Source organism: Acytostelium subglobosum, assembly GCF_000787575.1.
Source record: "Acytostelium subglobosum LB1 DNA, scaffold: scaffold10, whole genome shotgun sequence".
NCBI classification, from domain to species: Eukaryota; Evosea; class Eumycetozoa; order Acytosteliales; family Acytosteliaceae; genus Acytostelium; species Acytostelium subglobosum.
Window position 1 is genome coordinate 854,264 of NW_012236523.1, and position 27,132 is coordinate 881,395.

The window sequence follows — 27,132 nt, forward strand, 5'->3', positions numbered from 1 at the left end:
ATCGATTGATTGATTGATATGGTATTATGTTCAACAACAACAACAAACACCTATTTGACTACACAATAACAATATATATACAATTATAATATATGTTGATATTTAAGTTGAAATTGAATGAATAAACATACAAAGAAAGGTGTATTGATAAGTTGATGATGTAATTGTTAGTGAGTGAGTGAGTGATACTAGTAGTAAGAGGGAGAGAGAGAGAAGAGAGAGAGAAGTGAAGAGATGTGAGAGTGAGTAATAATCTTTAATTTAATTAAATACTTGTTCCAAAACAGGACATAGATATCACACACACTCACACACTTTAGAAGATACCTTTGATTGGACAACCACTACAGCTACTACTCACCTACCCACACACACACACACACACACAACCCGAGAGGTCGACCTGGCACCTCTATCCGCGTCATCTAATACCTCTGAGTCACTCATTCATTCAATCACTCATCTAGTACATCCATCCCTTCCATCAAATACATTCATGTTTAAGTAACAGGACACATTGTGTGTGGATGACGAGTCAGCAGTCAGTATTGCCCATTTAGGAGATACAGATCCGTGTGCAAGAATAGGATAAATGTCTCTTCATTGATCGGGCCAACAGAAATACATGCTTGATGAAGCCGCGTCATCATTTGAAGAGTCGCCAGCCAAGCTTCTGAAGAGAGACAGCGCAGTTGTTGGTGAGTCATCGGAAAGTGAAGACGTGGACTGATTGATCAGCTGAGGCCCAGCTAAAGCCACGCCCATGATGCATTCGAATCACCACTTCAAGGGCGTCAATGGTTCAATAACATATCGATCATCATATGATCCGTAGCGAAGCATGTTGTCGGGCATGTAGGAGTAGTTGTAACAGGAACCGAATGTTGGATAGCCATATTGGATGTAGTTGGGTAGTTCATGGAGTTCGTTATTTGATCTGCAACGCYGCTCTTGAAGTAGTTCAATGCATCGGTCGTATACTAGACATCCATATTCGTCCATCTTGTAAGCCATTGGTCCAGTGCAATCGATCTCAGAGTCAAGTGCCACCTTGCTAATCATATTGTAGGTTGCACACTCATGGATTGGTAGTGCCAGGTATACTCTGGTGATCAGTGCATGGCCATCAACAATGGATTGCACTTGTACAATGGTGTTGGGAGAGAATAGTATGCGACGCCAACTCCACTCGCTTGGATACATGGATGGCACACTAAATGTTTGGATGGCAACTGGTAGTCCAATGTCGTTTGATTCAGTTCCATCGGTATTGACCTTGACAGCGCATGGATAGTAATGTCCACTGGACATTTGGCCATCTCCTATGTGGCCAGGTTGCCAGCAAAAGTCATCCAACAGTTGATAGAACGTTTGGCCGAGTTCGATTGGAGGTTGTTGCTCAACTGGGAATGGTAGGGTCTTGAAGATACGGTATACTAGCACTTTGGGGAATTGGCCATGTTCGTGGTAATGATCAGGAATAGGAGGTAGAACATCGGCGTCGATTATAAAGTCGGATTGGAAGCGTACCAGGTCTTCTACATCAATATCCACTCCAAAGTATTGGAATGATCTCAACTTGATGTCTGTACAGTTGTACTCCATGTTGTTCACACTGTATAATGTAGCAGGACAAATAACATCGCATTCCAAATGAGTATACCTCATGCAAGATATACAATCCGATGCCAAACCATTCAATTGAATGAAGTATAATGATCCTTTGGCTTTACAAGTAGGAATAGTCGTCGTAGCAGTTGGTATGATTCCAGGATCTGCTTCCTCTCCTTGTTGTTGGGACAATGTGAAAGATAGTGTAATAATGACCAAAAATATAATGAATAAGAGTTTAGACATGTTATTATTATTATCTCTTTGTACAAAGGTATATATATATTCTATCTCTCAATAATAACAAATGAGCTCCTTGGACGAGTGGCCACTTGTATAAGTATACTACACATTCTCAGTGTAATGTGTTTGTTTGATTGTTTGAATTATATGTGTGTAGTATGTGTAGAGATAGGTGTGTTGTTTGATTGATTGTTTGATTGATGAAGTGTAGTAGCACTTCTAAGTTGATGGGTGAAGGTGGTCTGGCCAACTAGTGGGTGACATCATATTGGTAGTGTTACCAGGTTGGTTACTATCAATCCATCCCGGGCTTGGCTAACATCTCAACATGTTTCACCGAATAAAGACCCGAGTGAATCCCATGTGGGGTATCCATATCTTATGTTGTTTATAACCTATCTACACATAGATAATGATGCAGAATAATCAATCAATAATAAATATTGTGTAAACAATGCAAACATTGTGGATAAAAACATTAAAAACAAAGATATTTGTTGATTTGATGAACAATTGAACTGAAATGACGAGTGTGTTATGATCAGGACCACTCGGGTCCATCTGGAGGCGTCAAGACCTTAAGTTTGGCTCATTGTTGAGACGTCTCAAACTTTGATAAGATCTGAATGAAGTGTGTGTTGGGGGTGGTGCTTGTATCCACATCAAGAAAGGTCCATCAACATCAACAACAAAGCAAAGGTTAACACTCACCTTATCTGATTCATTCACTCATTAACACATTTACATACTCTCAAACAAAGAGATAAGATAACAACATAATAATAAGATGATCAATGTATGTATATTCATCAACAACATTGTAGTCATATACTAATATTATTGCTTCTTGGTTTAGACAAATGATATACAAACAACAAACAATGGAGTTGTAATTCTAAACTTTGAAGACTTGATTAAAAAGAAGGACTTGGGCGCATCGATTGAGAAAGCCTTTGGTTATCATGGTATTGGTTTGTTGGTTGTAAAGGGCATTCCAAAGCTGCCAGAGTTGCGCGATGGTCTGCTTAAATTGGCACCAGAATACTCTTCATTGCCAGATTCAATCAAAGAGAAGACCATACACAAGGAGAGCAACTTTTCATTTGGCTGGAGCCATGGCAAGGAGATTCTCAAGCCTGGTGTATTCGATGAGTACAAGGGATCCTACTACAACAACCCACAGTATGACACTCCATTCGAGGATGAGAAGATGATCCAAGAGTTCCCCGAGTCGTGCCATCCAAACATCTGGCCCGTAGAGGACTTCCCACAACTTAGAGGTGCATTCATGGAGCTTGGCCAACTAATCGTCAGCGTTGGTGCTTTGGTCGCTGAACAATGTGATAAGTTTGGTAAGTTTGTTTGATTGATTGAGTGTCAATGTCCCATTGGGCGCGAGAATCCAGAATGCTAACTTATTCATTCGCTCTCTTACAGCCACCAAGAACGTAAATGGATTCAAAGATGGAACTTTAAAGAAGATTATTGATGAGTCAAAGACATGCAAGGCTAGACTCTTGTATTACTTCCCAATCAATGAGGATCAGACTGCTAGAAGCAAGGACTCGTGGTGCGGATGGCACAACGACCACTCCAGTCTGACAGGACTGTGTCCAGCGATGTACTTCCGAATGAATAGTGATAAGATCGCCGACTCTGACATCCCCTGCCCAGATGTCAATGCCGGTCTCTACGCCAGGACACGTGATGGCGAGGAGGTCAAGGTCATCATACCAAAGGACTGCGTGGCCTACCAGATTGGAGAGTGCTCGCAGGTGCAGACGGGCGGTCTGCTACGCGCCACTCCACACGCGGTCCAGGCCATCAAGTATCCAGAGAGCCAGAACATTGGACGTTCAACATTCGCCGTCTTTATGCAGCCAGATGTCGATGTCATCCTCAACACACCATCCGAGACTGACAACTGTGCCGTTGGTCAATATCAGCCTGGCATGACCTTTGCCGAATTCAGCAAAGCCACGATCGATAACTATTACTCTGACAAGTAATCCCGTCAATTTGATCGATCACCTGATTTATCGGCTGATTGATTGATTGATCATTTATTATTATAAACTTGAACTATTTTGTTTGAGTATCTTCATCTTACAGGTTGTTGTTGGCTTGTCCTGGTTATTTAGAGTGTCGATTTGTCGTCCTGAAGTTCGGTCATCAAAAATTCAAAAATCATCCATCAGAGTCGTGTTGAGTGTTTGACACTGGGTCACTTTCCTCACACCCATCATCCTTGAAGTGATCTCATTCAAAGTCAGTTGTCCCATCACTTATTATTATTTAATTATACACATACATCCGAAATATGTACGTATAACAGTGCACTGCGATCAATCGATCAATCGATCAATCGATCAATCAAACACAGCGAATCACAAAATGACTGACACATACATTCAACCGACTAATTGAGTACAGATAGAATGACGATCACCAACGAGTCTAAGTTCTCAGAGTTCTTGAGCGTGTTCAGACAGAACCTCAACAAGCAGGGCGCCATGAAGTGTGTCGACTGGTACCATGCTACCTACATCAAGACCGGAAGATTCACCCCAATCATCCACACCATCCTCGGTGTCACCTTGTTCTCCTACATCGTCAGACACGAGAGAGTCAACCACCACAAGACTGCCCCATACCATTAAGCAACAGAATGGATTATTATTATTATTATCAGCGATAGCAGCGACAGCAGCAACAGCAACAGTAGCAGCAGCAGATACATATATATATGGAACCCTAGTATTATACCCAACCAATCAATCACACACACATAACAGCTTCATCGACGTCGTAGTCTTCAACAACAGCGATAGCTAGCACCGAGCGACAACAGATAGCTACATGCATGCAATAAACACATTATTCAAACATAGAACAAGCAGCTGATCAGTTAGCGAATCAAGACATCAATATAGACGATCATTCAGAACTCTCGGAATCATGTTACAGTGGCGTGAATACATGTTGGGGAGAGGCCAACAACATGGATGGACGATGACCTCTTTATTTACATTGGTCTGATTGATGGGATGGGAAGGGAGTTGGTTGGGCATGGATGGGATGGAAGAAGGGATAAGGTTAGTGAGGAGCAGTAGCAGGCGGGACCGCCAGTGGATGACCTTAACATTAACATACCAAGGAATATCTGTACATTCTCCTTGTTGTCTGTAAGGTGTGGATTGACCATCTCGATGATGCCAGACATTGACTTGATAAACTCTTTAGAGTATGGTGGTTCGATGATCTCCAGCACTTGATTGATAAAGTAACGTACGAGTGATGGATCGATCTTTGGAGCCCACTGGCGAATCACATTGAGTACTGGTATAACATGGCCACAACTAAACATGAATACAATGTTGTCTATTATAGTCCTTCGCATCTCCAGCTAGATGTGACATGTTTGAGTGAGTGGATGGAACATCAATCCAGTGCGGCTCACATTGATCGAATACATACCGCAGCCAGTGCGTCCAGGTCAGTCTCCAGCTCAAAGAAGTTGATAAGTATCTTCAGGATAGTTTGGCGTTGTAGTGGATGCTTTACACATATCTGTTTAGTCATGATCATGAGCGCGATCAGTAGGTTAGAGGGGTGTGTCCAGTGCCATAATACGTCCTAGGTCAACTTTGGTACTTGCCTCACGAAGGAAATCAAGGTAGACTGGTGTACACAAGGTATTATAACTCGATATGTTGTTGGTGTTCATCAGATTGGATTGAATCCATTGTAGTATACCCATAGATATGATTGGAAGTCTATTGGATTGATTGAATGTGTGAGTGAGTGGGGATGATTCCAGGATTGACAGATTGAGTGATTGAATACATACTCCAAGTGTCCCTTTAGCACTGGGACTACATTCTGTAACTCTGATCCAAGTGGATTGATCTTGCATATACCTTGTACCTCTTCAATGGCCTTGATAGTCTCGTTCAATTCTGACTTTGGCTGTTGGAGAATGAGTGTTAGTCGACCTCTGGAATGGACTGGCAATACAATCAATCAATCATACATTCTCAAGTGTTGGATTGACGCTGACACCATAGCCAACCAAGTATATGATCATTCTCAGATTGTTTGGCTGAGGGTTCCTCGTTGGATTGAATAGTTCAAGTAGTAGCAGTTCTGGAATGAATGAAAGAATGAATGATTAGTATGAACACACATGGAGGATGGATGTCCAGCTCATACCTAGCAGTGATGGAATGCGAAGGAAGTCGACTGGTGGCGGATTGGCCGCCTTGGAGTACTCGTTGTAAAGTTTGATGATGTCGCCAGTGGCTGCAGTGTTGTTTGAAAGTATGGAGATGATGCTCTCGTATATCGTAGGGTAACTTGAGATGTTTGTCATCATCAATGATATCTTCCTGGCCACCTTACTTCTCTCAAACACCTCCAACTCAAGTTCCTGTGCAATCCTCTTCAAATTAGGATGTGACTGAGCAATGTTACTGATCAATGCTTGAGCATAAAGATAAGTATGTTGACTATTACAACATGTTTTCTGTTCCAATGATTGATTGATTGATTAGTGAGCGAGTGTAGTATGACGGGATGGCATCAAGCTTACCTTGAACTCTCCGATTGAATCTTGTAGCTCGGCTTCGTCTAGTTGTACGAGATGTGTGAGTGAGTCCAAGAGCACCTTGTTGAAGACGCTAAAGTATGTGGATGCAGTGCTGAGCGAGGCGATCTCATTCTGATAGCCAGCATCCGATATCTTCTGAATGGCAAAGTTCAACATTAGACAGTTCTTATGTGTCTCGGACAACTGATAAATGAGTGATCGCCAGTCTGCATCAGAGATCATCTCGTCAAGCCATTGTGGAGGTGACTATGATTGATTGTTTGATTGATAGTTAGTGAATGAAGACGACATCATGTTAATGATGCATAACCTCAACTCACTGATGAGAATATAGTGTCTGCCTTCTTGGGATCGAACTTCTCCATGATGATGTCTTTGAGATGACCTTTGACTGTGGCCAGGATGGTCTCGTTCGAGACACCGGTGCACGACATCCAGCTGCAGAGTAGGTTGCACATCTGTGCGTAGCCACGATAGCTCTCGCTGAGGAATCTGATGACGTCGGGTGGTGAACCACCTGTTGTAATGTAATCCTTCATCGTCTGTGCAATGTCGATCGACATGATTGAGTCGGGCACCTGCAGTTGCAACTCACCTCGCGCACGTATTGCCTCGGGTGTGGTCTGATCGACGCCCGTCGCCGGTGACGACATTGTCTTTCTCGACAATGACGATGGTGATTGCATCGTTGGTGATGTCGCACCAGTTGCTGTTGATGTATTCTGTGTAGTCTGTTGTTGTTGTTGTTGTTGCTGATGTTGTTGATGTGGAGGGCTTGATGCAGGATGCATCATATCATTTGTTGGCGATGACATTGAAGTAGTCGATGTCGACGAAGTTGGAGATGATGAAGGTGATGTCGACATGTTTGACTCTTCTCTCTCTCAATATATATCTGTATCTCTTTGTATCTTTATCTGTTTCGTTCAACACCTTTGGCGCCAAATTATCATGCTTTTTCATAACCCTTAGATCAACCCTTGCCCTTGCCCCAACACAAACTCTAATAATAATTAGAAGATGCCAATCCTTGATAGAATGGTTAATATTACATATTGGTTGTATTGGATTACTGTTGAGATAATCCTGGATCATTGATGGGGAATGGAGTTGTCATGATAATTGGACCGAATACACCTGGTCCAGGTTTTGTTGTATGCTTTGGATTTACAGGGTCCAAATTGAATGCGTTCAATGCAGGATGGATGTTAACATGACCATCACCAACATCTCCATCATGATGATTTCGTTCCTCTTCAACATTGTCATATCTATGTCCACCTCCATGAGCATGATCAATTTCTTGGTTTTGGATATGTGCTTCTTCTTTGATCTTCAACTTCTTCCTTGGTCTCTGAATATTTATAATAATTAGCATCACCATGGATTGATTGATTGATTGATTGATTGAATGAGTAACATACGTATTTCTTGTTCTTATTGACAACTTCATTCTGGTCTTGTTGTTCACGAGCATCTCTAGATGCTCGATTACGTTCAAAGCATTCCCTCAGCTCTGGAAAAAGTTCAAAGCAAGCTAGAATATTGTGTCCTTTCTTCTTGCAATGTATACAGAATCTAGTATCATCCACTGTGTTGTTGGCTACATTCTTATTCTTCTGTTTCTTAAACTCTCCTCTCTTCTTTAGCACCTTGGATGTATGTTTGTTGTTATATTTGTTGTTGTCATTGTTGTTGTTGTCATTGTTGTCATTGATTTTGCTATCCTCCCTCGATTGTTGTTCAAGTTGTAAAAGTAATTGTTCGTTTCTTTCATTTATTACTCGTGCTTTTTGTTGTAGTTCAAGTTGTTCTAGTTGTTGTTGTTGTTGTTTTTGCTGTTGATGTTGTTGCTGTTGTTGTTCTAGTTGTTCTAGTTGTTGTTCAAGTTGATCTCCATTTTGTAATAGTAGTAGTTGTTTTTGTTGTTGATATTGGCGTTCTCTTAGTAATTCATCTTCTCTTTCCGCCAAATCCTTTACTCTAACCATAACAAATTGTAGGATTAATAAAGGATCATCATCATCATGGTCACAATTGATAAAACTTGATATTATAGGATCGCCCCTAATTGACTCGTCTAATGTTGAAACATATATCGCCAATGCTCTTCTATCTCGACCTATCTCTTCAAAGTCTCTCCAAGCTTTGATATAATCAAAGAATGATTTTGTGTCTGGTAACTTTGGCTTTAAATATGATGGGCAACTCTTTAACAATCGAATAAATATCTCATAGTCATATTCAGGTCTAATCTCACCCATTATTAATATCTATTCCTTATTATTATTATTATTATTATTATTTAATATATATTTTCCATCAAATTAGAATGAAATTGTAAATTCATTCGTTCGAATTTGTTTAATTAAACTTCTCCCGGTCACTTTGAAGTTTTATATGAATCTAACTGATTGGGCTAGAGTTAGGACCAGGGTTGTCATTGTAACCGAAGGAAAGCCTGGTTAACCCAATAAAAAAAGATATCTTTTGGTTTTGATCTTTCAATAAATACAAATGGGCAATCAGATATTTCTAACTTCGGGAAGAGGACTCAAGCTCACACTTCTACTTACATTTTTGAAAACAACTCCAACCAATCATATGTCATACATGTATGTGTACATAAGTTAGTGATAGAGATAGAGATAGATAGATAGTATAAATGTATATTGTTAGTTTTTTAGTAATATTGATATGTGGAGTGATGACCCATAATAATGATCAATCAGCAGTGATGGCTACATCAAACTATTCAATACCAATTGCTGGAAGATATCAATGGAATGAGAATCATGGTTATTGTGGCGAGGTCAGCTTCATTAGTGCCGGTCTGCACTTTGGCCAATACGTCAGCCAGTATGAGACACGTGCGCTCGCCAGTCCAGGCGTGCCCCAGAACAAAGCCAGCAGCCAACTTCTGATCGGTGTCAATGGCGCCAAGGCCGCATCGGCCATGCGTCTCAACTACGAGGAGTGGGACACGGTGGCCGAGAACAACACCGACTACTTCTTGCTCTGGATCAAGCAGCACGTGGCCCAGGGACACCCCGTAGTCATCGGCGTCTACATGAACCAGTATCGTTTCGACGGCAACACAAGCCCGTCGGCGGGCGACCCCCAATACGACCACATCGTGCCCGTGATCGGCACTTCAACCAACCACTCTGTCAACTCGTACCATGGCTCTGACACGCTGACACTCTCAGACAATGCAGAGTGGGAGCGCGACGACAACCCACCCTACTTCTTCACGTACCGCTTCGACGAGTTCCAGTTGTCGCGCAAGCAGGCCAACGCAAAGAACGGCCCGCTGTACTCGACAGCCGACAATGCAGAGAACTACGGCATTGCCTTGACGGGCGTGGTCGACCTCAAGCACGAGACATTGCCCGTGAGCGTCGAGACCAACGTCAACTACGAGCGACCAGAGATCAAGGATGGCACGAGCACCCGTCCTGCGGCCATGCCCCTCACTCTCACCATCACTGTCCACGACGTCGTCCCCAATGTGTCATACGTGTTGTACAAGTACACCAGCTTCAACGATGTGCCAGAGAGCGACTTCAACGGCAACTCTGGCAATGCTGCCTCTGCCATCAAGTTCACCATCGACTCTGGCTCGACCTACACCACCACCGACGCCATCCAATCAGACGAACTCGCCATCTACCGATGTGTCTCAACCTCCTCACCATAAACTCAAACACAATGTTCCAACAATCAATCATTGTACGGAACTATTCCAATCACTCAATCAACCCCTCTATCACTTATTTACATATTTACATTTATTCACCAGACAGATCGATCAATTCCAGAACTCAGACACCTTGATCTTCTTCTTGATGATGTAGTAGTCTGCGATGATCTTGAGTTCGGATGCGCTGCATTGATGGACGTCATCCATGGTCATTGGTCGTCTGGTCCAAGGATTGGTATGCTCCTTGTCTACCCACTCCTGGATGCAATTGAGGCAGTAGTGTATCACGGTCAAGCCCTCCTTTGTAAACACTGGTTTGTTGTCCTTGGAGAACTCGCAGTAACATATGTTGCAGATGGGCACCACAGACTTGAGAGCGAACAAGAACTGTCTCTTAAGTCCAACCTCAGCCTTGAACTGGGCCAGGTTATCACGATACTTGATAGACTGATTAACACTCTCCTTCAAGACCCTGATGAGGCGACAAACCTTGAACGAGAGTGCCAGGGGGATGGCCAAGGCAGCGGATCCAGTGACCAATGTGGCAACGCCAGTGGTGATCATGGTCACACCCATTGCAAACTCCAGGAGTGCTACACCAGCAGTGAATGGAGCCAGAACAGCTCCCGTCACAACAAGCGCAGTACCTCCTAGTATTGCAGGGACACCAGCACTTAAGTGTAAATGTTTGTTTGATTGAGTTAGTGAGTGAGTGGATTCATTCCAATGAATGATCTATTACTTACCCAAAACCAATTTTTACAAGGCAACTAGCGGTCTTCTCCAACTCATTGACAACGGCCTCGACTTGATCAACCAACTTATTGACATTTTCCGAGATCTGACTGCAGTTGGAGTGCATAGTTGATTGAATAATATCGAGATCTTTGGCATACTCATCGACTTGGATGGCCGACAAGTCCCTGGACCTCATCCCAATGAATAGGTGGAACTGGTCTACAAATCGATCGTACAACTCTACGATATCCAACAACTTGTCTGGAATGCCTAGATCCCTAGCCTTCTGAGCATATTTATGTTGAGAGATAATTGATACAATGATCACCATTCGAACATAATCGAATAATAACCAGTCTTTGGATGCTACCAAGAATTCAATCTTAAATTGTTATTGATTAAATATATTAATTTACTATTTAATTAATATATAAATAAATACTTACACTTGTATTGACATCCTGGATTGATTTATACTTCTCTCTGACGTGTTCCAATTTCTTTATCAACTCTTGGTCATCTTTTTGAGTATGTTTGAATAAATCATCGGCAGAAGGTAGATCCTGATCTTTCTCTTTCTCTCTTTTATTATTTTTATTATTATTTTTGTTGTTTATACTCTCTTTTTTAAAAGTTGATTCAATATTATTATATGTAGGAACCCTCTTTAATCTATTATTTATATTTTTTTGATATTCCTTAGTATCAACATTATTATTATTGTTAGATAAATTATTTCCCATTTAAATTTATATTTATATTGAACAAATAATGAGTATTTGTTTTGATTAATTTTTTATATGATTGATTGATTGATTGTATGATTGGTCGATTGAAGGATTGATTTATTAATTTAATAGATTGTACGATATATTAATTTTCTCATGATATAATAGGTAATTCTTGAATTTGATTTTCCATGTTGTTCCACTTACTCAACTTGACAAATAAAATATAAATATATTTAGGATAGGGGATCAGATCTTGATACAAAGATGGTGATTGGGAGCATTGGAATATTATAAGTGAAGTTATACTATATCTTGATTCAATCCATTTCGGGGATCAATTGATTATAGTAGTAGGTCGAACTTCAAAAACTTAAAACCTCTCTCTTGACCCCTTGTCTATTTCAAGAAAATCAAAGAAATGAGTAATTAACACTAACATTATGTATTATTACTTATAAGAGAGATAAAGATAGGATAGAAAGAAATAAAGAATGATATTAAATACACTACCTCATGTAGTACTATCGATCATTGTAAAACACTTGGAGAACTCTGATAGGATGATGCTATCATTGTGTTGTAGACGATTGTTTCAAGAGAGACAACATTATCTATTCTTTGAGACACTGTCTATTGGATTGTATTATAGAGATCCTGACACTAGGACATTGCCAGCCTATCGCAACATCATGTACAACTCATTTCAACGCAATCGACATCGGTTCATGATCAACCAACTCAACAGCACTCACATCGAGTTTGATCGCGACGATGATCCAAACATCATCACTCATCGTCACTATGTCAAATCACGTACCTATCCCAACCATAGTATATATACACAAACATCATCTCACTCGATCACTAACAATGATCATTCATTCAATCAATCAATCAATCATACATTACAGACAAACACTTGAATGCTACACCAGCAAAGACTACACATATAACATACAACAGAAAGAAGACAGTACCACCGGGCTCATTGCGATCAGGACTATTGTCATTGTCACTCGGACCAAGGTTTCAACGACCGATCGACAAGGGCATACTGCCTGACACACTCACACGATTGAGTCTTGATGATTACAAACAACCTTTGACTCCTGGAGCACTGCCCTCTAGTATCAGAGTGGTCAACTTTGGCGAGGAGTACAACCAAGCGATTGAGCCTGGTGTGTTCGACCCAGACTCACCGCCAGAGGTCATTCAGTTTGGCATGATGTTCAATCAACCCTTATTCACAGAGCCACTAGGCACGCCCGTCCTTCCAACTGGCGTCATCAAGCTTACATTTGGCTACACATTCGACCAACCACTGCTCAGTGGCACACTGCCGGATACACTGGCTTTTCTCAAGCTTGGCGATGAGTTTGACAGGGCCTTGCGTCCGGGCGACCTGCCCCAATCACTTCGATTCCTAATGTTTGGCAGATGCTTCAATCAACACATTGGCCCCAACATACTGCCGAGCAACCTTCTCACGCTGCACATGGGTCAACGGTTTGGCAAACCTGTCCTCCCAGGCTACCTACCCAGCACACTCAAGGAGTTCAAAAACTATGCATACTTTTGGGATGACGAAGAGGATGGTCATGTCGATGTGCCACCACTGGTCCCAGGATGTCTTCCCGAGGGCCTGGCATCACTAATGGTCAAGACCCACCAACCTTTGCAATTGGGCTTGCTGCCGAATTCAATGTCGATCGTCCAGCTCATTGGCAACTTCAACTCAAAGATAGAGATTGGCATGCTACCTCTATCACTCACCACTCTCTCACTTGGCGACGAGTTCAGACAGCCACTGGAGCCAGGCACCCTGCCTCCCAACCTCTCCTATCTGTCGATTGGACGTGGATTCTCGGAGCCCCTGCGAGCGGGCGTGCTCCCAGCCAATCTATACTGTCTCACGGTGCACCTGTCACTCGAGCACGTGGTCGAGCCATATGCCCTGCCAGACAACCTGAGAGTGTTCATCAATGATGGCATGGGCATGCCTCCTGTGCTGCCTGACTCGCTTTCTATCATGTACATATCCAATGTTAAGACGATCATTCCACCATTTGTCAAATCATTGGTGATCAACTCTAATTCTTTGGAGATACCGACCATCCCGCCATCGGTCGAGTCTGTATACTTCATCTCACGGCAAGGACCTGGCGTACTGAGCATGACATTCCTGCCACAGTCGGTTACATCTCTCGGCTTCCAGGAGTTCACCGATCAATACAGATACATTCCATCGCGCATCACCAAGCTGTCAATACCACTGCACAAGTCATTCTCGTTCAAGTTGCTGCCCAAAGGACTTCGACATCTGATACTCAAGACTACGCAAGGTGTCTATGATATCTTCTTCTTTGAGACGCTGGAACAGATGCAAGAACAAAAGAAACTCAAGAAACGCAGCAACAAGAACAAGGCAATCAACAACTCGATATTGCTGCTACATAATGATCGACTGGAAGGTGGATTCACGAACGTCAAGGTACTCAAGAAGCATCTTCAATCAATCGTTATATAATCATCAATGCTTGGAATGTACATCGAATGATTGATTGATCAACAATTTATCATATTTATTACCAACAACATTGATGATTGGCTAACGAGAGATTGAACATCAAGGTGACGACGAACTGTCGACCCGACTCCAGGGAGTGGGAGATGCCTTTGCAGGGTAGCCCCACATTCTCCAAAGACCTCGAACATGTTCGCAATGACAAGATAGGGTTGTCTCTTTGAACTTAAAAATCCTTTTTTTAATTGTTTAAAGACAATTGTCTAATTATCTAATTACAAATCAATCCAATGGCCTGTTTTGGTATATGTCACCTACCATCCACCCTCCCAGTCGAAGCAGCTGTCCAATCAAACACGATTGGACAATGGTTATCTACCCCTACAAAGTACAACTACACACTGAACAAGTGAATTGTTGATTCCAATTTGTATCAACAATATGTCCAAGTTTCCTTATTAGTTGTGTAGCATCGAGGCCTACCCTTCTGAATTGGCCTGGAAGGTCCAGGCGTCGGACACCCACACCCACACTCTCTGGAACCCTCCCCCACTATGGTACGCAGACCTGACTCTTGCCAAATTAGGACTCTCGAGACCAACCAATTTTTTGTCGTGCGCCCCACCCGTGGACACATGCCAGGGAACCAACCAACTGACAGTCACCAGTTCCATCTTAACAGCTGGATGGTCTACTTTAATTCAACGAACGAAATGAAGATTGGTGTATGATAGATAGTGAGTTAGTGACTCAGGGAATTGGTGAGAGTGTGAGTGAGTGTGTGTGCGCCATGCTAGTGAACTGCTACTTGCTGACATTGGTCAACAAGTAAGGAAAACCAAACGACCTGTTAGAGTGCACTCTATTATACACATCAATCCTTCAATCTTATTGTCCTAAATCAATACAAGCATACACACACACACTTACATATTTATTATTATTATAACATTTTAACATATATTATTACCATCCTTTTCCATTCGTTCAATAATTCAGAAGATCTATTCCATTTTGGTTACATTATCTATTTTTAAAAGTATGTATATGTAATAATAATTATCTCATCTCACATCTCACCACAACCACGACAACAATATATTCTTTGAGGACCACCTCGATCTGATGACCAATGTATTTATTGATTGATTAGTGAGTGTGTTATATCATTTCCGCGAGTCTGATCCAATGCCAGGAACAAATAATACTTAGGGCCGCAGGCACTCACTCTGACTACTTACATATATACATACCTTACACAACAACCCTACACAATTAATAATTTAAACAATCAATGAAAGAATACCTAATTAATATTAACATATATTAATTTAATCTTTATAGACCAAATTAGTGAATAATCAATCTATCTGTGTTTTAAATAACTAAATGAAATACCAAGTTGAACCAGAGAAGTCGTACTTTCTGGCGAGGATTAAATCATTCTTTAGACGAGACAGCAGCAGCAGCAATAGCAACAACACACACACTAGTGATGGATACATCGGCACATCCTCCAACACTAGTTCATCTTCAAATGGAAGTGCTAGGAGTGCTCAGTTGAGTTTGTCTCCCACTGTGGAGCAATCAATATCATTTAGACTACGCAATAGTGCTGAGCGCAAACACCAACCTCAATCACCTAAACTTCAATCTCAATCTACACAACTAAATTCACCATCACAATCACAATCACCACAACTACAATCACAAAATAATTCCTCCGCTAGTAATAACAAAATAATTACTGCGGGAGAAGCAATAATATATAACAATAGTCACCCAAATCACTCCAACCCGCACAGGAAGCCACTTAAGAGGTCGCGCTCCTACTACGAGTCTGTCAACGGTACCTTTGGAACAAGTACCCAACACTTTGATTGTTGGATCGATATGGCCAACGATGAGGAGGAGAGCTACCATATTGACGACCAGCTAGACCAACAGTGCCAACTGTCAATGGTGGAGCCACATTACAATCATCATTTGGAGAGCATTGCTGCTGAGGAGGATTGGTTCCGCCAGCCCGAGGACTGGGAGATCAACCTCAAGTATCTCTACAAGTGGAAGTGGAGAGTAGAGATGGAAAAGCATTTCAAACGCTATCGCAAGAACCGAACCAAACTGATACATGACGAGCACTTCAAGAACAATGTCGTCAGAAGCTGTGACAGCAGTCCATGTACATTTGTATATAACTTTGAAGAAGGAATAGAATCTGGACGAGAGATTGATGTTGGACATGATGATGAGGACGATCAAGCTCCGGGGCGTGACGAATTGAATACCTTGCCACACGACCCAGCATTCCTTCAATCACTACTGGACAACCTTGACGAGATATGCCACTCCGATGGCCTAGGTCGCCCCATTGAGTCCAGCTCTACATTCTTTGACATTGGCGACTATGACCTTTCCTCGTTTGATGGCCTCGACGAAGATCAAGACTTTGACCTAGAGATTGATGACACTGGTGCGCTCTATGCTGTCTTCCGCTCGCCTGTCGGCACCATCAACTCTGACGAGGAGTTCTGGTCATCCTCACTGCACTCCTCTGTGATATCCGAGACGTCAATGTCTCCGGCCACCACAACAACCACATCACCAACCTTTGTACAGAAGCTCTACAACCTTGTGGACGAGTGCAGTCTGTCGCCAACCGAGGAGGAGAATGTCATGTTTGATCAATTCTTGGAACATATCAAGAATCTTCAATTGCCAATGACCTGTGAGGAGAACAACATCAACAACTCATCCAGCGATGAGTATTACTCCCAGACTTCCGCTACCAGTTCCTGGATACCAGCAGCATCAGAAGTCTGCGAGTGAATGAGTAAGAGTGCGCCGAAAGTGAGAAAATAGTTGTCTCGTCTCTTAATATTGATGATTAAATACAAATAAACTATTAGTTGTATATTCCTACATTATTAATTGGTTGATTGGTTGACAGGTCATCTCATCGATGGGAGTAGTGATAAGATGTGGGTAACCCTAAACAGACCCATCACATTCGTCTTTTTTTTTGTGTTTGTTCCAAAGAATTTAACACAACCCCTCGTGTGCCTCTTCACTTTGAGCACTTCATCACTCTTCACTTATCAACAACTCACTCATTCACTTTCATTCATTCATTCTTTACACCAACAACAAACATATATATATATTTATTAGTTCTTTAGAATATAGAGAAATATAGAGTAATGACTGAACCAGCACAGACATCCCCAACATTACAGGGAAAGAAAAAGAAGGAGCAACCAGAATGGTTCCCACCTCAAGGTGTACCCTCTGAGCTGATGATCTACAACTCGTTGACCTCATCAAAGGTATTAATGGAAGAGATGATTGATTGATCAATTGGATGGTCCACAAGCCTAACACGAACATACACATAGAATGCATTCATTCCATCCAGCGGAGGAAAGTATGTGTCATGGTACATTTGTGGACCTACTGTTTACGATGCCTCACATATGGGACACGCAAGATCGTACATTAGTTTCGATATCATTCGTCGTATTATGAAGGATTACCTAGGATATGACGTACAGTACGTGATGAACATCACCGATATCGATGACAAGATTATTGATCGTGCCAACAAGTCTGGTGTCACTCACACTGAGCTCTCTCGCAAATGGGAGGCGTCCTTCTTTGAGGATCTCAAGGCATTGAATGTTCTGCCACCAGATGCCCTGACAAGAGTGACAGAGTACGTCCCAGAGATCATCACATACGTTCAAAAGATCATTAGCAATGGCTACGCCTACGAGTCGAACGGCTCCGTGTACTTTGACACTGAGAGCTTCAAGAAGAACCACGAGTATGGCAAGCTCGAACCATCGTCCGTTGGCAACGAGAAGTTGATCAGCGAGGGCGAGGGCGCGCTCACAGTCGGCACTCAGGACAAGAAGAACAAGTCCGACTTTGCCCTGTGGAAGGTCTCCAAGCCTGGCGAGCCAGAGTGGTCGTCACCCTGGGGTCCAGGCCGTCCAGGCTGGCACATCGAGTGTTCCGCCATGGCCAGTGACATCCTCGGTCCAAACATTGACATTCACTCTGGCGGTGAGGACCTCAAGTTCCCCCATCACGACAATGAGATTGCCCAGTCCGAGGCTCACTATGGCTGCAAGCAATGGATCAACTACTTTATCCACTCTGGTCATCTCCTCATTGATGGCCTCAAGATGTCAAAGTCGTTGAAGAACTTTATCACCATTCAAGTATGTTGTTGTAGTGATCACTGCTATCAACTCATATCACTCACTCACCAATATACATCACCTACTACTATAGGCTGCTCTAGAGAAGTACACAGCAAGACAGATCAGAATGTTGTTCTTGATTCACAAGTATGACAAGCCAATGAACTACAGCCAAGAGTCAATGACCAATGTGTTTGAGATTGAGAAGATCTTCTCAGAGTTCTTCCACACGGTCAAGTCCGTGCTGAGAGATAGCCCGGGCGATCTGCCACAGTCATGGAACCAGGTCGACAAGGACCTGAACGCCCATCTGCTTGCCGCCAAGAAGAACATCCACTCCTACCTGCTCGACAACTTTAACACTGTGGACGTGATGCACTCTCTCACCGACCTGATCAAGAAGACCAACATCTACTTGGCCGACAAGTCGAGGAACCCACGTGTCGCCATCCTCACCAACATTGCCAACTACATCACGTACATTCTCCGCGTGTTTGGCGTTGTCGACACCTCATCCATTGGCTTTGGTTCTGGCGAGGGCAACGTCGAGGAGGCTCTCAAGCCAGTGCTCGACGCGACCATCGAGTTCAGGAACCAAATGCGCACGGCTGCCGCTGCCAAGGACACCTCCAAGATTCTGCAGACATGTGACTCATTCCGTGACGAGGTGCTCCCTCTGCTCGGCATCAAGATCGACGACAAGCAGGGTGGCTCTGTGTGGAAGTTTGAGGACAAGGAGGTGCTCAAGAAGGAGATGCTGCTCAAGAAGGAGATTGAGGCCAAAAAGCAGGCCGAGAAGGAGGAGCGCGCCAAGAAGGAGGCCGCCAAGCTGGAGAAGGCCAAGATCCCTCCATCAGACATGTTCAAGGCTGAGACTAGCAAGTACTCCCAGTTTGATGCTCGTGGTGTTCCAACGCACGACAACACTGGCGCCGAGATCACCAAGTCACAAAAGAAGAAGTTGGACAAGGAGTTTGATGAGCAGACCAAGAGCCACAGCAAGTATCTCGAGTCACTGAAGCAGTAATCAATCAGTCAATCAAACACTACCGACACATCCACAATAATATAATAATTAAATAATTGTTCAGCGCTAAGATGAACCATCCCCATCGATCACTTTATTGGAGTTCAATCATCATTTGGAGAACGATACAGTCTTGATTCCATGAACACTGGTGTTCAATATTAAGAAGGTTCCATCATCTATTCGACTGATTGATTCCATGAACACTGGTGTTCAATATTAAGGAGGTTCCATCATCTATTCGACTGATTGATCCCTAGTCTGGACAACCATTTCAGGTCCTTCAATGTAAGAGTGGCACTCAATTCAATTGATGGAATACTTAGCTACATCACCAAGATGGTGCCAACGTCGACATCTATAATATTGAGTACAGCATAGGAAGAGTGAATAGGTACAGCAACCATGCTGTCCCTCAAGGTGTGAATGGTTGTCCAGACTAGGGATGGGAGAGTTGTAGTTGCTCATTGTGAGGTGCTCCAACTTCTTGGGGAAACTCTTGGTAGTGAACTGAGGTTTGATGATGCGATTGAATGTTGACTTGGTGTGACCACCAAGTCTCAATCGTCTGAGAGTCTTTGGCAAAGTATGTGGCTTGATCTTCTTGGTATAGAGGCTCCCAAGATCAAGATCAGTAACTTTTGGAGGAAGAATGATCGATCAAAGGGAGAGTTGAAGTAAAGTTCGAACTTTAACTTTGTAAGAAATTCAAATGGCTTTTCCATTCCAATACCTTCAAGAATGGATAGATCTCTTATATTTAAACGAATCAATACATTTTGTAGATTCTCGGAATCTCTTACAGTATCATCAATGATGCTGGCTGAAGAACCAGTGTACTCAAGTGATGTAAGTGATTCAGGTAGCTCACATACTATCGTCCTTTTTGATGCTATTCCGAGACTGAGCAGTGCTGAAGGGAGAATGCAAAGCATCAGAGTCTGATGGAAACTAGTACCAAATGATAAACTGGTGATAGATGAAGGGAGTGTATCCAACACCACTATAGGTTGATTGAACGAGTCACCAAACTTCAAAGTAATGAGTCCAGTTGGAATTGTACCCTCATTGATCGGTTGATTAAAACTATGACCAAATATCAATGATTCCAAGCTATTTGGAAGTACTCTTGGAGATATTTCCTGATTATATTCTCGTCCAAAGGTTAGTGATCTAAGATTAGATGGAAATACACCAACTCCAATTGGTTGATTATAATTGGTACCAAACTCCAATGATTGAATATTATCTCCAAGTATATTTTTCTCCAACAATTTATTATATTCTACGCCAGTGCGAAGATTCTCTAAATTGTTTGGTAAGACTCCAGGTAGTAGATAATTGTTATATGTTCCTAGATGAAGAGATATCAATGATTGTGGGAGTGTTCCAACTGTTAAACCTTGATTCATATAATGAGGTAAGTCAAGTGATGTCAAACTAGAGGGGAATGATCCATTTATATATAGTTTCTTTATATAATGACCAATTGACATATAATCCAAACTAACATTGAATGACTTTAAATGATGGCTTGGTAATATTGGCAGGGGAGTATTGTAATTGATCAAAGTAAGGTGTTCCAGTTTAGATGGAAGACTCTTTGATGTCAGCTGAGGTTCAATCAACGACCCAATGACAATGTATTGTATCCACCAACTGCGAGTCGCTTGAGTGACTTTGGCAAAGAATGAGGTTTGTTTACCAGAATGTACTTGCTACCCAAGTCAAGATCTGTCAGTGTCTCTGGAAAAGAAGTCCGAGTAAACTTGTCATTGAAATTGGTAAAGACCAGTTTTGTTATGGAGCTTGGAAACAATCCATACCTTAGATTAATTGTTGTTTTCCATAGGCAATTTAAAGACAACGATATCAATGTTGAGGGAATATTGATTCTAAATTCTCCAATCCATCTATTCAAAGTCAAATGAGTTAGAGAAGGTATGATCAAGTTTTCAAGTTGAACTCCATCCCCCAGATCTAGGGATAATAAAGTGTTTGGAAGTTCTAGTTCTTTGCAACCATCAGGTGTCCAATAATGCTTCAAGAATCCAAAATTGAGACTGATCAATGAAGGAGGCAACACCTCGAGATCTAATTTATGAGAGAATTTATATCCAAATGAAAGACTACGGATGAGAGGTGGCAATGAACCAGATTCTAATTGTTGATTAAAATCCTTTCCCAAGGTTAATTATGTCAACTTCTCTGGCAACACCTTTGGATTTATAGGGTGATTGAAACTATTGCCGACTTTCAACGAGGTAAGAGATAGGAGTACCCCGACACGAATTGATTGATTGAATAACTTTCCAAATACTAATGTATTGATTGAGTTACCTAGAGATAATGGCTTTAATTTTTGATCAAATGAATCTCCAAAATTGAGTGTCTCCAAACCATTTGGTAGTATTCCAGGAGTAAGAGTTTCATTGAAAGAGCCAAGATGAAGATATAACAATGATGGTGGAAGTGATACTAAACTTGGTGTTTTTTCCAAGTTTGGAAGTGATAGAGAGGTCAATCCACGAGGAAGAGTTGAAATGTTCAACTTATGAAAGAAACAAGATATTGTTTTAATATTTAAATTCATTCCCACTAAAGTTATTTATATCCATTTATTAATTGAATGAAAAGAAAGAAAAAGAATGAATGAATGAAGAAGTCGGTGGATTGTTGTTCATCTGAATAAATATGTTACTTCTAGGAAATATAACTTTGAGGTTGTTGGTGAAGTTCGAAAAAGAATATCATTTTGGATTCCTGAATCGTGAATTTGAATTTAGGCGCGCCCGAATGATTAATTGCTTGATCTCAAACAAAGTGTCATTTACTCATCCATCAATCAATCGTACACACACATAACATATATCTATCAATCTTATAATAATAATATGGAGGAATCATCATCTAGTACTACATCATCGATTTCAACCTCAATGTCAACAAACAACAGTGACGAGATAGCTAATGCAAAGGGAAAGGTTATCGTTGCCAAATCCTTGTTTGATCAAGGAGACTATACATCATGTTGTGAACTACTTGCTACTTGTTTGACTACTATGTATGTTATGTTTGATTGACATGAAATGAAGACAGACTAGTATACTAATCATAATCAAACATGATTAAAGGTCATCGATTTATGGAGAGGAATCAATCGAGTTGGCACCAATCTATCTTAAATATGGAGATGCTTTGTTGCTATCGTACAAGACGAATGAGTCGGATGTGTTTGGATCTAAACCAGGCGATGACTCGGATGAAGAGGATGTAGAACCAACAACAACCACTACTACTACAACTACAACTACATCGACCAGCTCGACGACGACTGAAGACGCTCCCCATCTTGAAGAGATTGAAGATGGTGGCGTCGCCGCATCCGCCGCCGCACCATCATCCTCATCAGACATTACCAAGGATCCAAGATTCGCTGCACTTCAAAAGAAGGCTCAAGAGGACATTGAGACATTGGAGCTGGCCTGGGAGATTGCCGAGTTGGCTCGTGTAATCTATCAAAAGGATGCCAAGGAGAGCAATAACCATCGATTCAAAGAGCTCTCAGAAGCACATATCCTCATTGGCGAGATCTCTATTGAGTTGGGTATGTTGCTGCAGCGATTTATTGTGGATCATCCCAAAGGGGATCTGATGTGGACTGACCATTCATCCCCACCCCAAACAGATAACCTTGATGGCGCCCTGCAAGAATATGAGTATGCCTTGGAGCTTAGAAAGAAGCATGATAAGGACGACCTGCGATCGCATGCACAAGTGTATGTTTCTCTAGACCCAGGCGATAATGATGGATGCTGTCCACACATCATACTCACATCACACTACCCTATAGTCTATTCTTCATTGCTCTAGTGTACCAGTTAAAGAATGAAATGAAGCTATCAGAGAACGCCTATAAACAGGCATTGGCCAACTTGACGACATGCCTTGAGACTCTGCAGAGTATGGCAGAGCCTCCAGTGGACGATATTCAGGAGCTCAAGAATGTTATTGCCGAAACCCAGCTAAAGATGGTTGAGGTCACTCCAATCGACACATCCAACGAGCCAGTGCCCAAGGAGCTGCAGAACATGGCCGTGCCCGAAACCCTCTCTATATCAACGTCGGCCAGCGACAAGCTCCCGCCCACACCCGTCAAGCACTTTGGCACCTTTGGCAAGGCCACCAGAAAGAAGGCGCCAGAAGCAAAGGAAACAACTACAGAGACATCATCAACAGAGACACCAACTGCCACTGCTCCAGCGACAAAGAAGAAGAGGACATTGGAATCATTGATGAGTGGTGAGGCAGCTACATTCGCCACGACACAGAGCCAGGCAAAGACACAGGAAGACAAGAAACAAAGGACTGATTAATTAAAAAGACGTCTGTCCATTTATCCATTATCTCCTAAATGACCGCACGCGGTGGCCAAGTTGTATACATTGTTTGTCCAGTTGAAATGAATGATTGAATGATTGATTGTTGGGTTGAGAGTACTCTGGACTAGATAAGATAAGATTGGGAGAATGGAATTGATAATGGTTGTTGCAGCAATGAGTGGCGCAGATGTGTACACGTGAATTGGAGTTGATTCTTCCAAAGAATCAATTTGATTGGCCCTCTGACATTGATGTATCATCACCATTCCTGTCCATTGAACGTCGCTTGAGTCCTCCTCTTCTTCCTCCTCTTCCTCCTCTGCCTCCTCTTGAGCCGCCTCTACTTTGTCCACCTCTATGGGAACCTCTGTTGCCACCTTCTGTTTGTTGCTTGTCCATTGTGACATCACCATCATCGTTCTCATTGTTGTTGTTGTTGCCATCGTTGGAGTTGAAGTTTCTTCCACCTCTTCCACCTCTGCCACGACCACCTCTTCCTCTACCGCGTCCACCTCTGCCTCTTCCTCTATATCCACTGCCTCTTGCTCCTCCATTGTGGTGTTGTACCTCTTGCTGATCACCACTACTGCTACTGCTACCTCCACTGTTGTCAGTTGTAGTTGTTGTGGTGGAAGTGGTCTTTGGTTTGGCGTCCCTGGGCTGAACCATTGACTCTGGCTGTGGAGGTTGGTAACCCAACTGTGTAGTGTCTGGTTGTATCTTTGAGAGTGTAATCCTAATGAATGGTGTCTGCTTCCTCATCTCTACTATATCCAATCCTTCCTCCTTTGGCAGATACTTTGTGACGATGTCCTCAGTTCCAACCTCTGTGACCTGATGTATGCCGGCCACACGTCTCTTGATCATCTCAGTGACCAATATAGCCTTTGGTATTGTGCTTGATCCTACAGCCTTCATAAATACTGTGTTCTATAATCATACATCAATTGAATGTTAGTCTTATACTGATCCCTCAAGTTCATTCATTGAACTAGTACATACCTCTCCCTTGGCAAACAAGTTGAGTCCATGTTCAATTGCAGGACTAACCTTCCTTGTGTATGACAGTCTGATCTCATTCGGCTCAACCTTGTTGTTGTCCACCCTTGGTACCTTTACGTACTTGTCCATCATATAATCTAGATTATGTCTGATGTCTACATTGTTGATTGTTAGTGATCAATTACTCGTTGTTTTTTGAATGATTGATTGAAGGCTGATGATGATTGTTGATACATACTTCACAAACAAGTGATATCACTACTGTATTGTATCTATGTATGTATAAGTTGTAGTAATAATTGAGTAGATTGACAAGTGACACGTTAAGAGATGTGGACGTGGTAATGAAGTGCTGGGCGAGGTGTTACCACACAGAGGGGTTGATGGGGCTATCCATAAAAGGGAAGTTTGTGAACATTATCTCAACAATTCATTCATTCAATGAGATAGTATAAGATACTTACAAAGAGATAATACAGATAGAAGAGAAGTGAGAATAGAGAAATGGTCAATATGGATGAAATAGAGAACAAACTACATGATGATGGTGATATTGAAGAGAAGTTGGAGAAGGACTTTGAGCATAGCATGAAACAGTTTGGAATCTCTGAAGCAGGCATACAACTATTCAAGACTGGTGTATGTATATTTACATATTGCGATTGTCTAACAACAACGATCTATCATGATATCTAACTCATGACTTGAACAACAACCTTAAAGGATGGATCACTATTCACAAGGAATGATCCAACTAAAGAAGAGATAGAAAATCATAAGAAATTTGTTGATAAACAAGGTGATCTATTTGCCAAGGTTGTAATGTTAGAGGAGGAGAATGAACAACTCAAACAAGATCTTGCGAATATGCAACGTAAACTAGATGAAAAGGATCGTATTATTGCATCCCTAAAGAAATAAGAAGTCAATGACCATTGACCTAGTCTTGTAGTGTACATAAAAGGTGTATGGTAGGCTGGACAATCAGTCTGGCTGTCTGGTTTGCTGGCTGGATGACAAATGGAAGACGACTTCCAATCATCAAGTCCACACTAATCAGCCCAAAGTAACGTTAGTTGTTGGATGATCCTCCTTAATTAAATTAAAAAAAATCAAAAGTGGTGTCACTCGTCAATCTCTCTGCAACCACACACACGCGCTCACTCTGACTCCAGAGTGTATCTTGTATCCACGCGCCAACATTTATATTTGATTATCACATATATTCTAGCTTTATACAGCATCTACCAACAACAACAACACATACACAGAAATGGCCACCATCGAGGAGATTCCAGACAACGTCGAGACCACTGAGGTTCCAACCACTGAGGAGGAGCACGCCGCTGACGGCTCAAAGAAGCCATCCCGCTCTGAGAAGAAGACCAGAGCCGCCATGGCCAAGCTCGGAATGAAGCCAGTCCCAGATATCATGAGAGTCACTCTCAAGCAGTCCAAGGGTGTATGTTGATAAGCTATAGCGAAGACAGAGACAGACAGATACAGAGACAGAGAAAGACCGACGAATAGATAGACAGAGACGACAGAAGACAGAACAGATGAACTAACATATCGACTCTCGAACAATATTGTAGAACTTCTTGTGCATTGTTGCTGAGCCAGAGGTGTTCAAGGCCACCGGTTCCGACACCTATGTGATCCTTGGTGAGACCACCTTCGAGGATCCAAACGCCACCCGTGCCACCAAGGCCGCCAAGAAGGTTGAGGAGACCACCAAGACTGAGGAGACCACCTCCACCACCACCACCTCTGTCACCGAGACTGCTGAGGACGACGAGAACGTCGACCTCCAGGGTCTCAACCCCAACGACGTTGAGATCGTCATGAAGGAGTCCAAGGCCTCCAAGGCTAAGGTCGTCGAGGCTCTCAAGAAGACCGGAGACATCGTCGCCGCCGTCATGGTATGTTTCATTTATCTCACCACCTCAATAATCAAACTGAACACAAACATTAACATCCCATCTTACCTTATCACATTGCGACAATATAGGAGTTGACTTCATAAATAAACTAGTTTATACCCATTAGGTTATTTATCCAGATATATTGCTAATCTATTCCATTAATGAATTAGTTCAATATCGTTCACTTTGTTCTTCGTATTGATGTCCCTTCTTTATCCATTACTGCTTTGCCCTGTTTAATATCTCTGTCCATCCATCCAATATATCCCTTCTTCAAGTCGTAAACGAAGATGACGTGTTCTAGAATACCATCAAGCTCGAACTTTGACGAGGTGTCGATCAAACTTTGTCGATAACTGGATATTGTCAGTTATCCACCAAATGATATATACATTGGTCGCGCACTATTCTTGCAACAACAAGAAAGATAAA

The 27,132-nt window shown here is 42.2% G+C and overlaps 14 protein-coding genes across 14 annotated transcripts; 9 read left to right on the forward strand and 5 right to left on the reverse strand.

Annotated features, from left to right (window-relative positions):
• Window positions 1–625: 625 nt before the first annotated feature.
• SAMD00019534_057650 (hypothetical protein) lies at window positions 626–915 on the forward strand (the record flags this gene model as incomplete). The annotated part of the gene is made up of 2 exons (XM_012899256.1): window positions 626–698; window positions 836–915. The coding sequence occupies 2 exons, from the start codon at window positions 626–628 to the stop codon at window positions 913–915; spliced, it is 153 nt and encodes a 50-aa protein (XP_012754710.1).
• Window positions 916–2,641: 1,726 nt separating this feature from the next.
• SAMD00019534_057660 (hypothetical protein) lies at window positions 2,642–3,863 on the forward strand (the record flags this gene model as incomplete). Its single annotated transcript, XM_012899257.1, has 3 exons — window positions 2,642–2,650; window positions 2,711–3,206; window positions 3,292–3,863. 3 exons carry the CDS (start codon window positions 2,642–2,644, stop codon window positions 3,861–3,863), a joined length of 1,077 nt encoding a protein of 358 aa, XP_012754711.1.
• Window positions 3,864–4,389: 526 nt separating this feature from the next.
• On the forward strand, window positions 4,390–4,686 carry SAMD00019534_057670 (hypothetical protein; the record flags this gene model as incomplete). Its single annotated transcript, XM_012899258.1, has 1 exon — window positions 4,390–4,686. A coding segment is annotated over one exon (297 nt), but the record flags the coding sequence as incomplete, so codon positions are not given.
• A 199-nt stretch (window positions 4,687–4,885) lies between these two features.
• Window positions 4,886–6,709, reverse strand: SAMD00019534_057690 (hypothetical protein; the record flags this gene model as incomplete). Its single annotated transcript, XM_012899259.1, has 5 exons — window positions 4,886–5,260; window positions 5,471–5,630; window positions 5,705–5,829; window positions 6,068–6,379; window positions 6,446–6,709. Coding segments are annotated over 5 exons (1,236 nt in total), but the record flags the coding sequence as incomplete, so codon positions are not given.
• A 74-nt stretch (window positions 6,710–6,783) lies between these two features.
• SAMD00019534_057680 (hypothetical protein) lies at window positions 6,784–7,344 on the reverse strand (the record flags this gene model as incomplete). Its single annotated transcript, XM_012899260.1, has 1 exon — window positions 6,784–7,344. A coding segment is annotated over one exon (561 nt), but the record flags the coding sequence as incomplete, so codon positions are not given.
• Window positions 7,345–9,128: 1,784 nt separating this feature from the next.
• Window positions 9,129–10,142, forward strand: SAMD00019534_057700 (hypothetical protein; the record flags this gene model as incomplete). Its single annotated transcript, XM_012899261.1, has 1 exon — window positions 9,129–10,142. A coding segment is annotated over one exon (1,014 nt), but the record flags the coding sequence as incomplete, so codon positions are not given.
• Window positions 10,143–10,274: 132 nt separating this feature from the next.
• Window positions 10,275–11,235, reverse strand: SAMD00019534_057710 (hypothetical protein; the record flags this gene model as incomplete). Its single annotated transcript, XM_012899262.1, has 2 exons — window positions 10,275–10,839; window positions 10,913–11,235. 2 exons carry the CDS (start codon window positions 11,233–11,235, stop codon window positions 10,275–10,277), a joined length of 888 nt encoding a protein of 295 aa, XP_012754716.1.
• A 1,125-nt stretch (window positions 11,236–12,360) lies between these two features.
• On the forward strand, window positions 12,361–14,162 carry SAMD00019534_057720 (hypothetical protein; the record flags this gene model as incomplete). The annotated part of the gene is made up of 2 exons (XM_012899263.1): window positions 12,361–12,466; window positions 12,547–14,162. 2 exons carry the CDS (start codon window positions 12,361–12,363, stop codon window positions 14,160–14,162), a joined length of 1,722 nt encoding a protein of 573 aa, XP_012754717.1.
• A 1,890-nt stretch (window positions 14,163–16,052) lies between these two features.
• On the forward strand, window positions 16,053–16,988 carry SAMD00019534_057730 (hypothetical protein; the record flags this gene model as incomplete). The annotated part of the gene is made up of 1 exon (XM_012899264.1): window positions 16,053–16,988. The coding sequence occupies one exon, from the start codon at window positions 16,053–16,055 to the stop codon at window positions 16,986–16,988; it is 936 nt and encodes a 311-aa protein (XP_012754718.1).
• Window positions 16,989–17,359: 371 nt separating this feature from the next.
• SAMD00019534_057740 (hypothetical protein) lies at window positions 17,360–19,391 on the forward strand (the record flags this gene model as incomplete). The annotated part of the gene is made up of 4 exons (XM_012899265.1): window positions 17,360–17,485; window positions 17,555–17,583; window positions 17,659–18,382; window positions 18,456–19,391. 4 exons carry the CDS (start codon window positions 17,360–17,362, stop codon window positions 19,389–19,391), a joined length of 1,815 nt encoding a protein of 604 aa, XP_012754719.1.
• Window positions 19,392–19,957: 566 nt separating this feature from the next.
• SAMD00019534_057750 (hypothetical protein) lies at window positions 19,958–20,989 on the reverse strand (the record flags this gene model as incomplete). The annotated part of the gene is made up of 1 exon (XM_012899266.1): window positions 19,958–20,989. A coding segment is annotated over one exon (1,032 nt), but the record flags the coding sequence as incomplete, so codon positions are not given.
• A 1,341-nt stretch (window positions 20,990–22,330) lies between these two features.
• Window positions 22,331–23,767, forward strand: SAMD00019534_057760 (hypothetical protein; the record flags this gene model as incomplete). Its single annotated transcript, XM_012899267.1, has 4 exons — window positions 22,331–22,455; window positions 22,526–22,998; window positions 23,080–23,170; window positions 23,245–23,767. 4 exons carry the CDS (start codon window positions 22,331–22,333, stop codon window positions 23,765–23,767), a joined length of 1,212 nt encoding a protein of 403 aa, XP_012754721.1.
• A 231-nt stretch (window positions 23,768–23,998) lies between these two features.
• SAMD00019534_057770 (hypothetical protein) lies at window positions 23,999–24,907 on the reverse strand (the record flags this gene model as incomplete). Its single annotated transcript, XM_012899268.1, has 2 exons — window positions 23,999–24,703; window positions 24,776–24,907. The coding sequence occupies 2 exons, from the start codon at window positions 24,905–24,907 to the stop codon at window positions 23,999–24,001; spliced, it is 837 nt and encodes a 278-aa protein (XP_012754722.1).
• Window positions 24,908–26,048: 1,141 nt separating this feature from the next.
• Window positions 26,049–26,801, forward strand: SAMD00019534_057780 (hypothetical protein; the record flags this gene model as incomplete). The annotated part of the gene is made up of 3 exons (XM_012899269.1): window positions 26,049–26,237; window positions 26,371–26,697; window positions 26,787–26,801. The coding sequence occupies 3 exons, from the start codon at window positions 26,049–26,051 to the stop codon at window positions 26,799–26,801; spliced, it is 531 nt and encodes a 176-aa protein (XP_012754723.1).
• Between the last annotated feature and the right edge of the window lie 331 nt (window positions 26,802–27,132).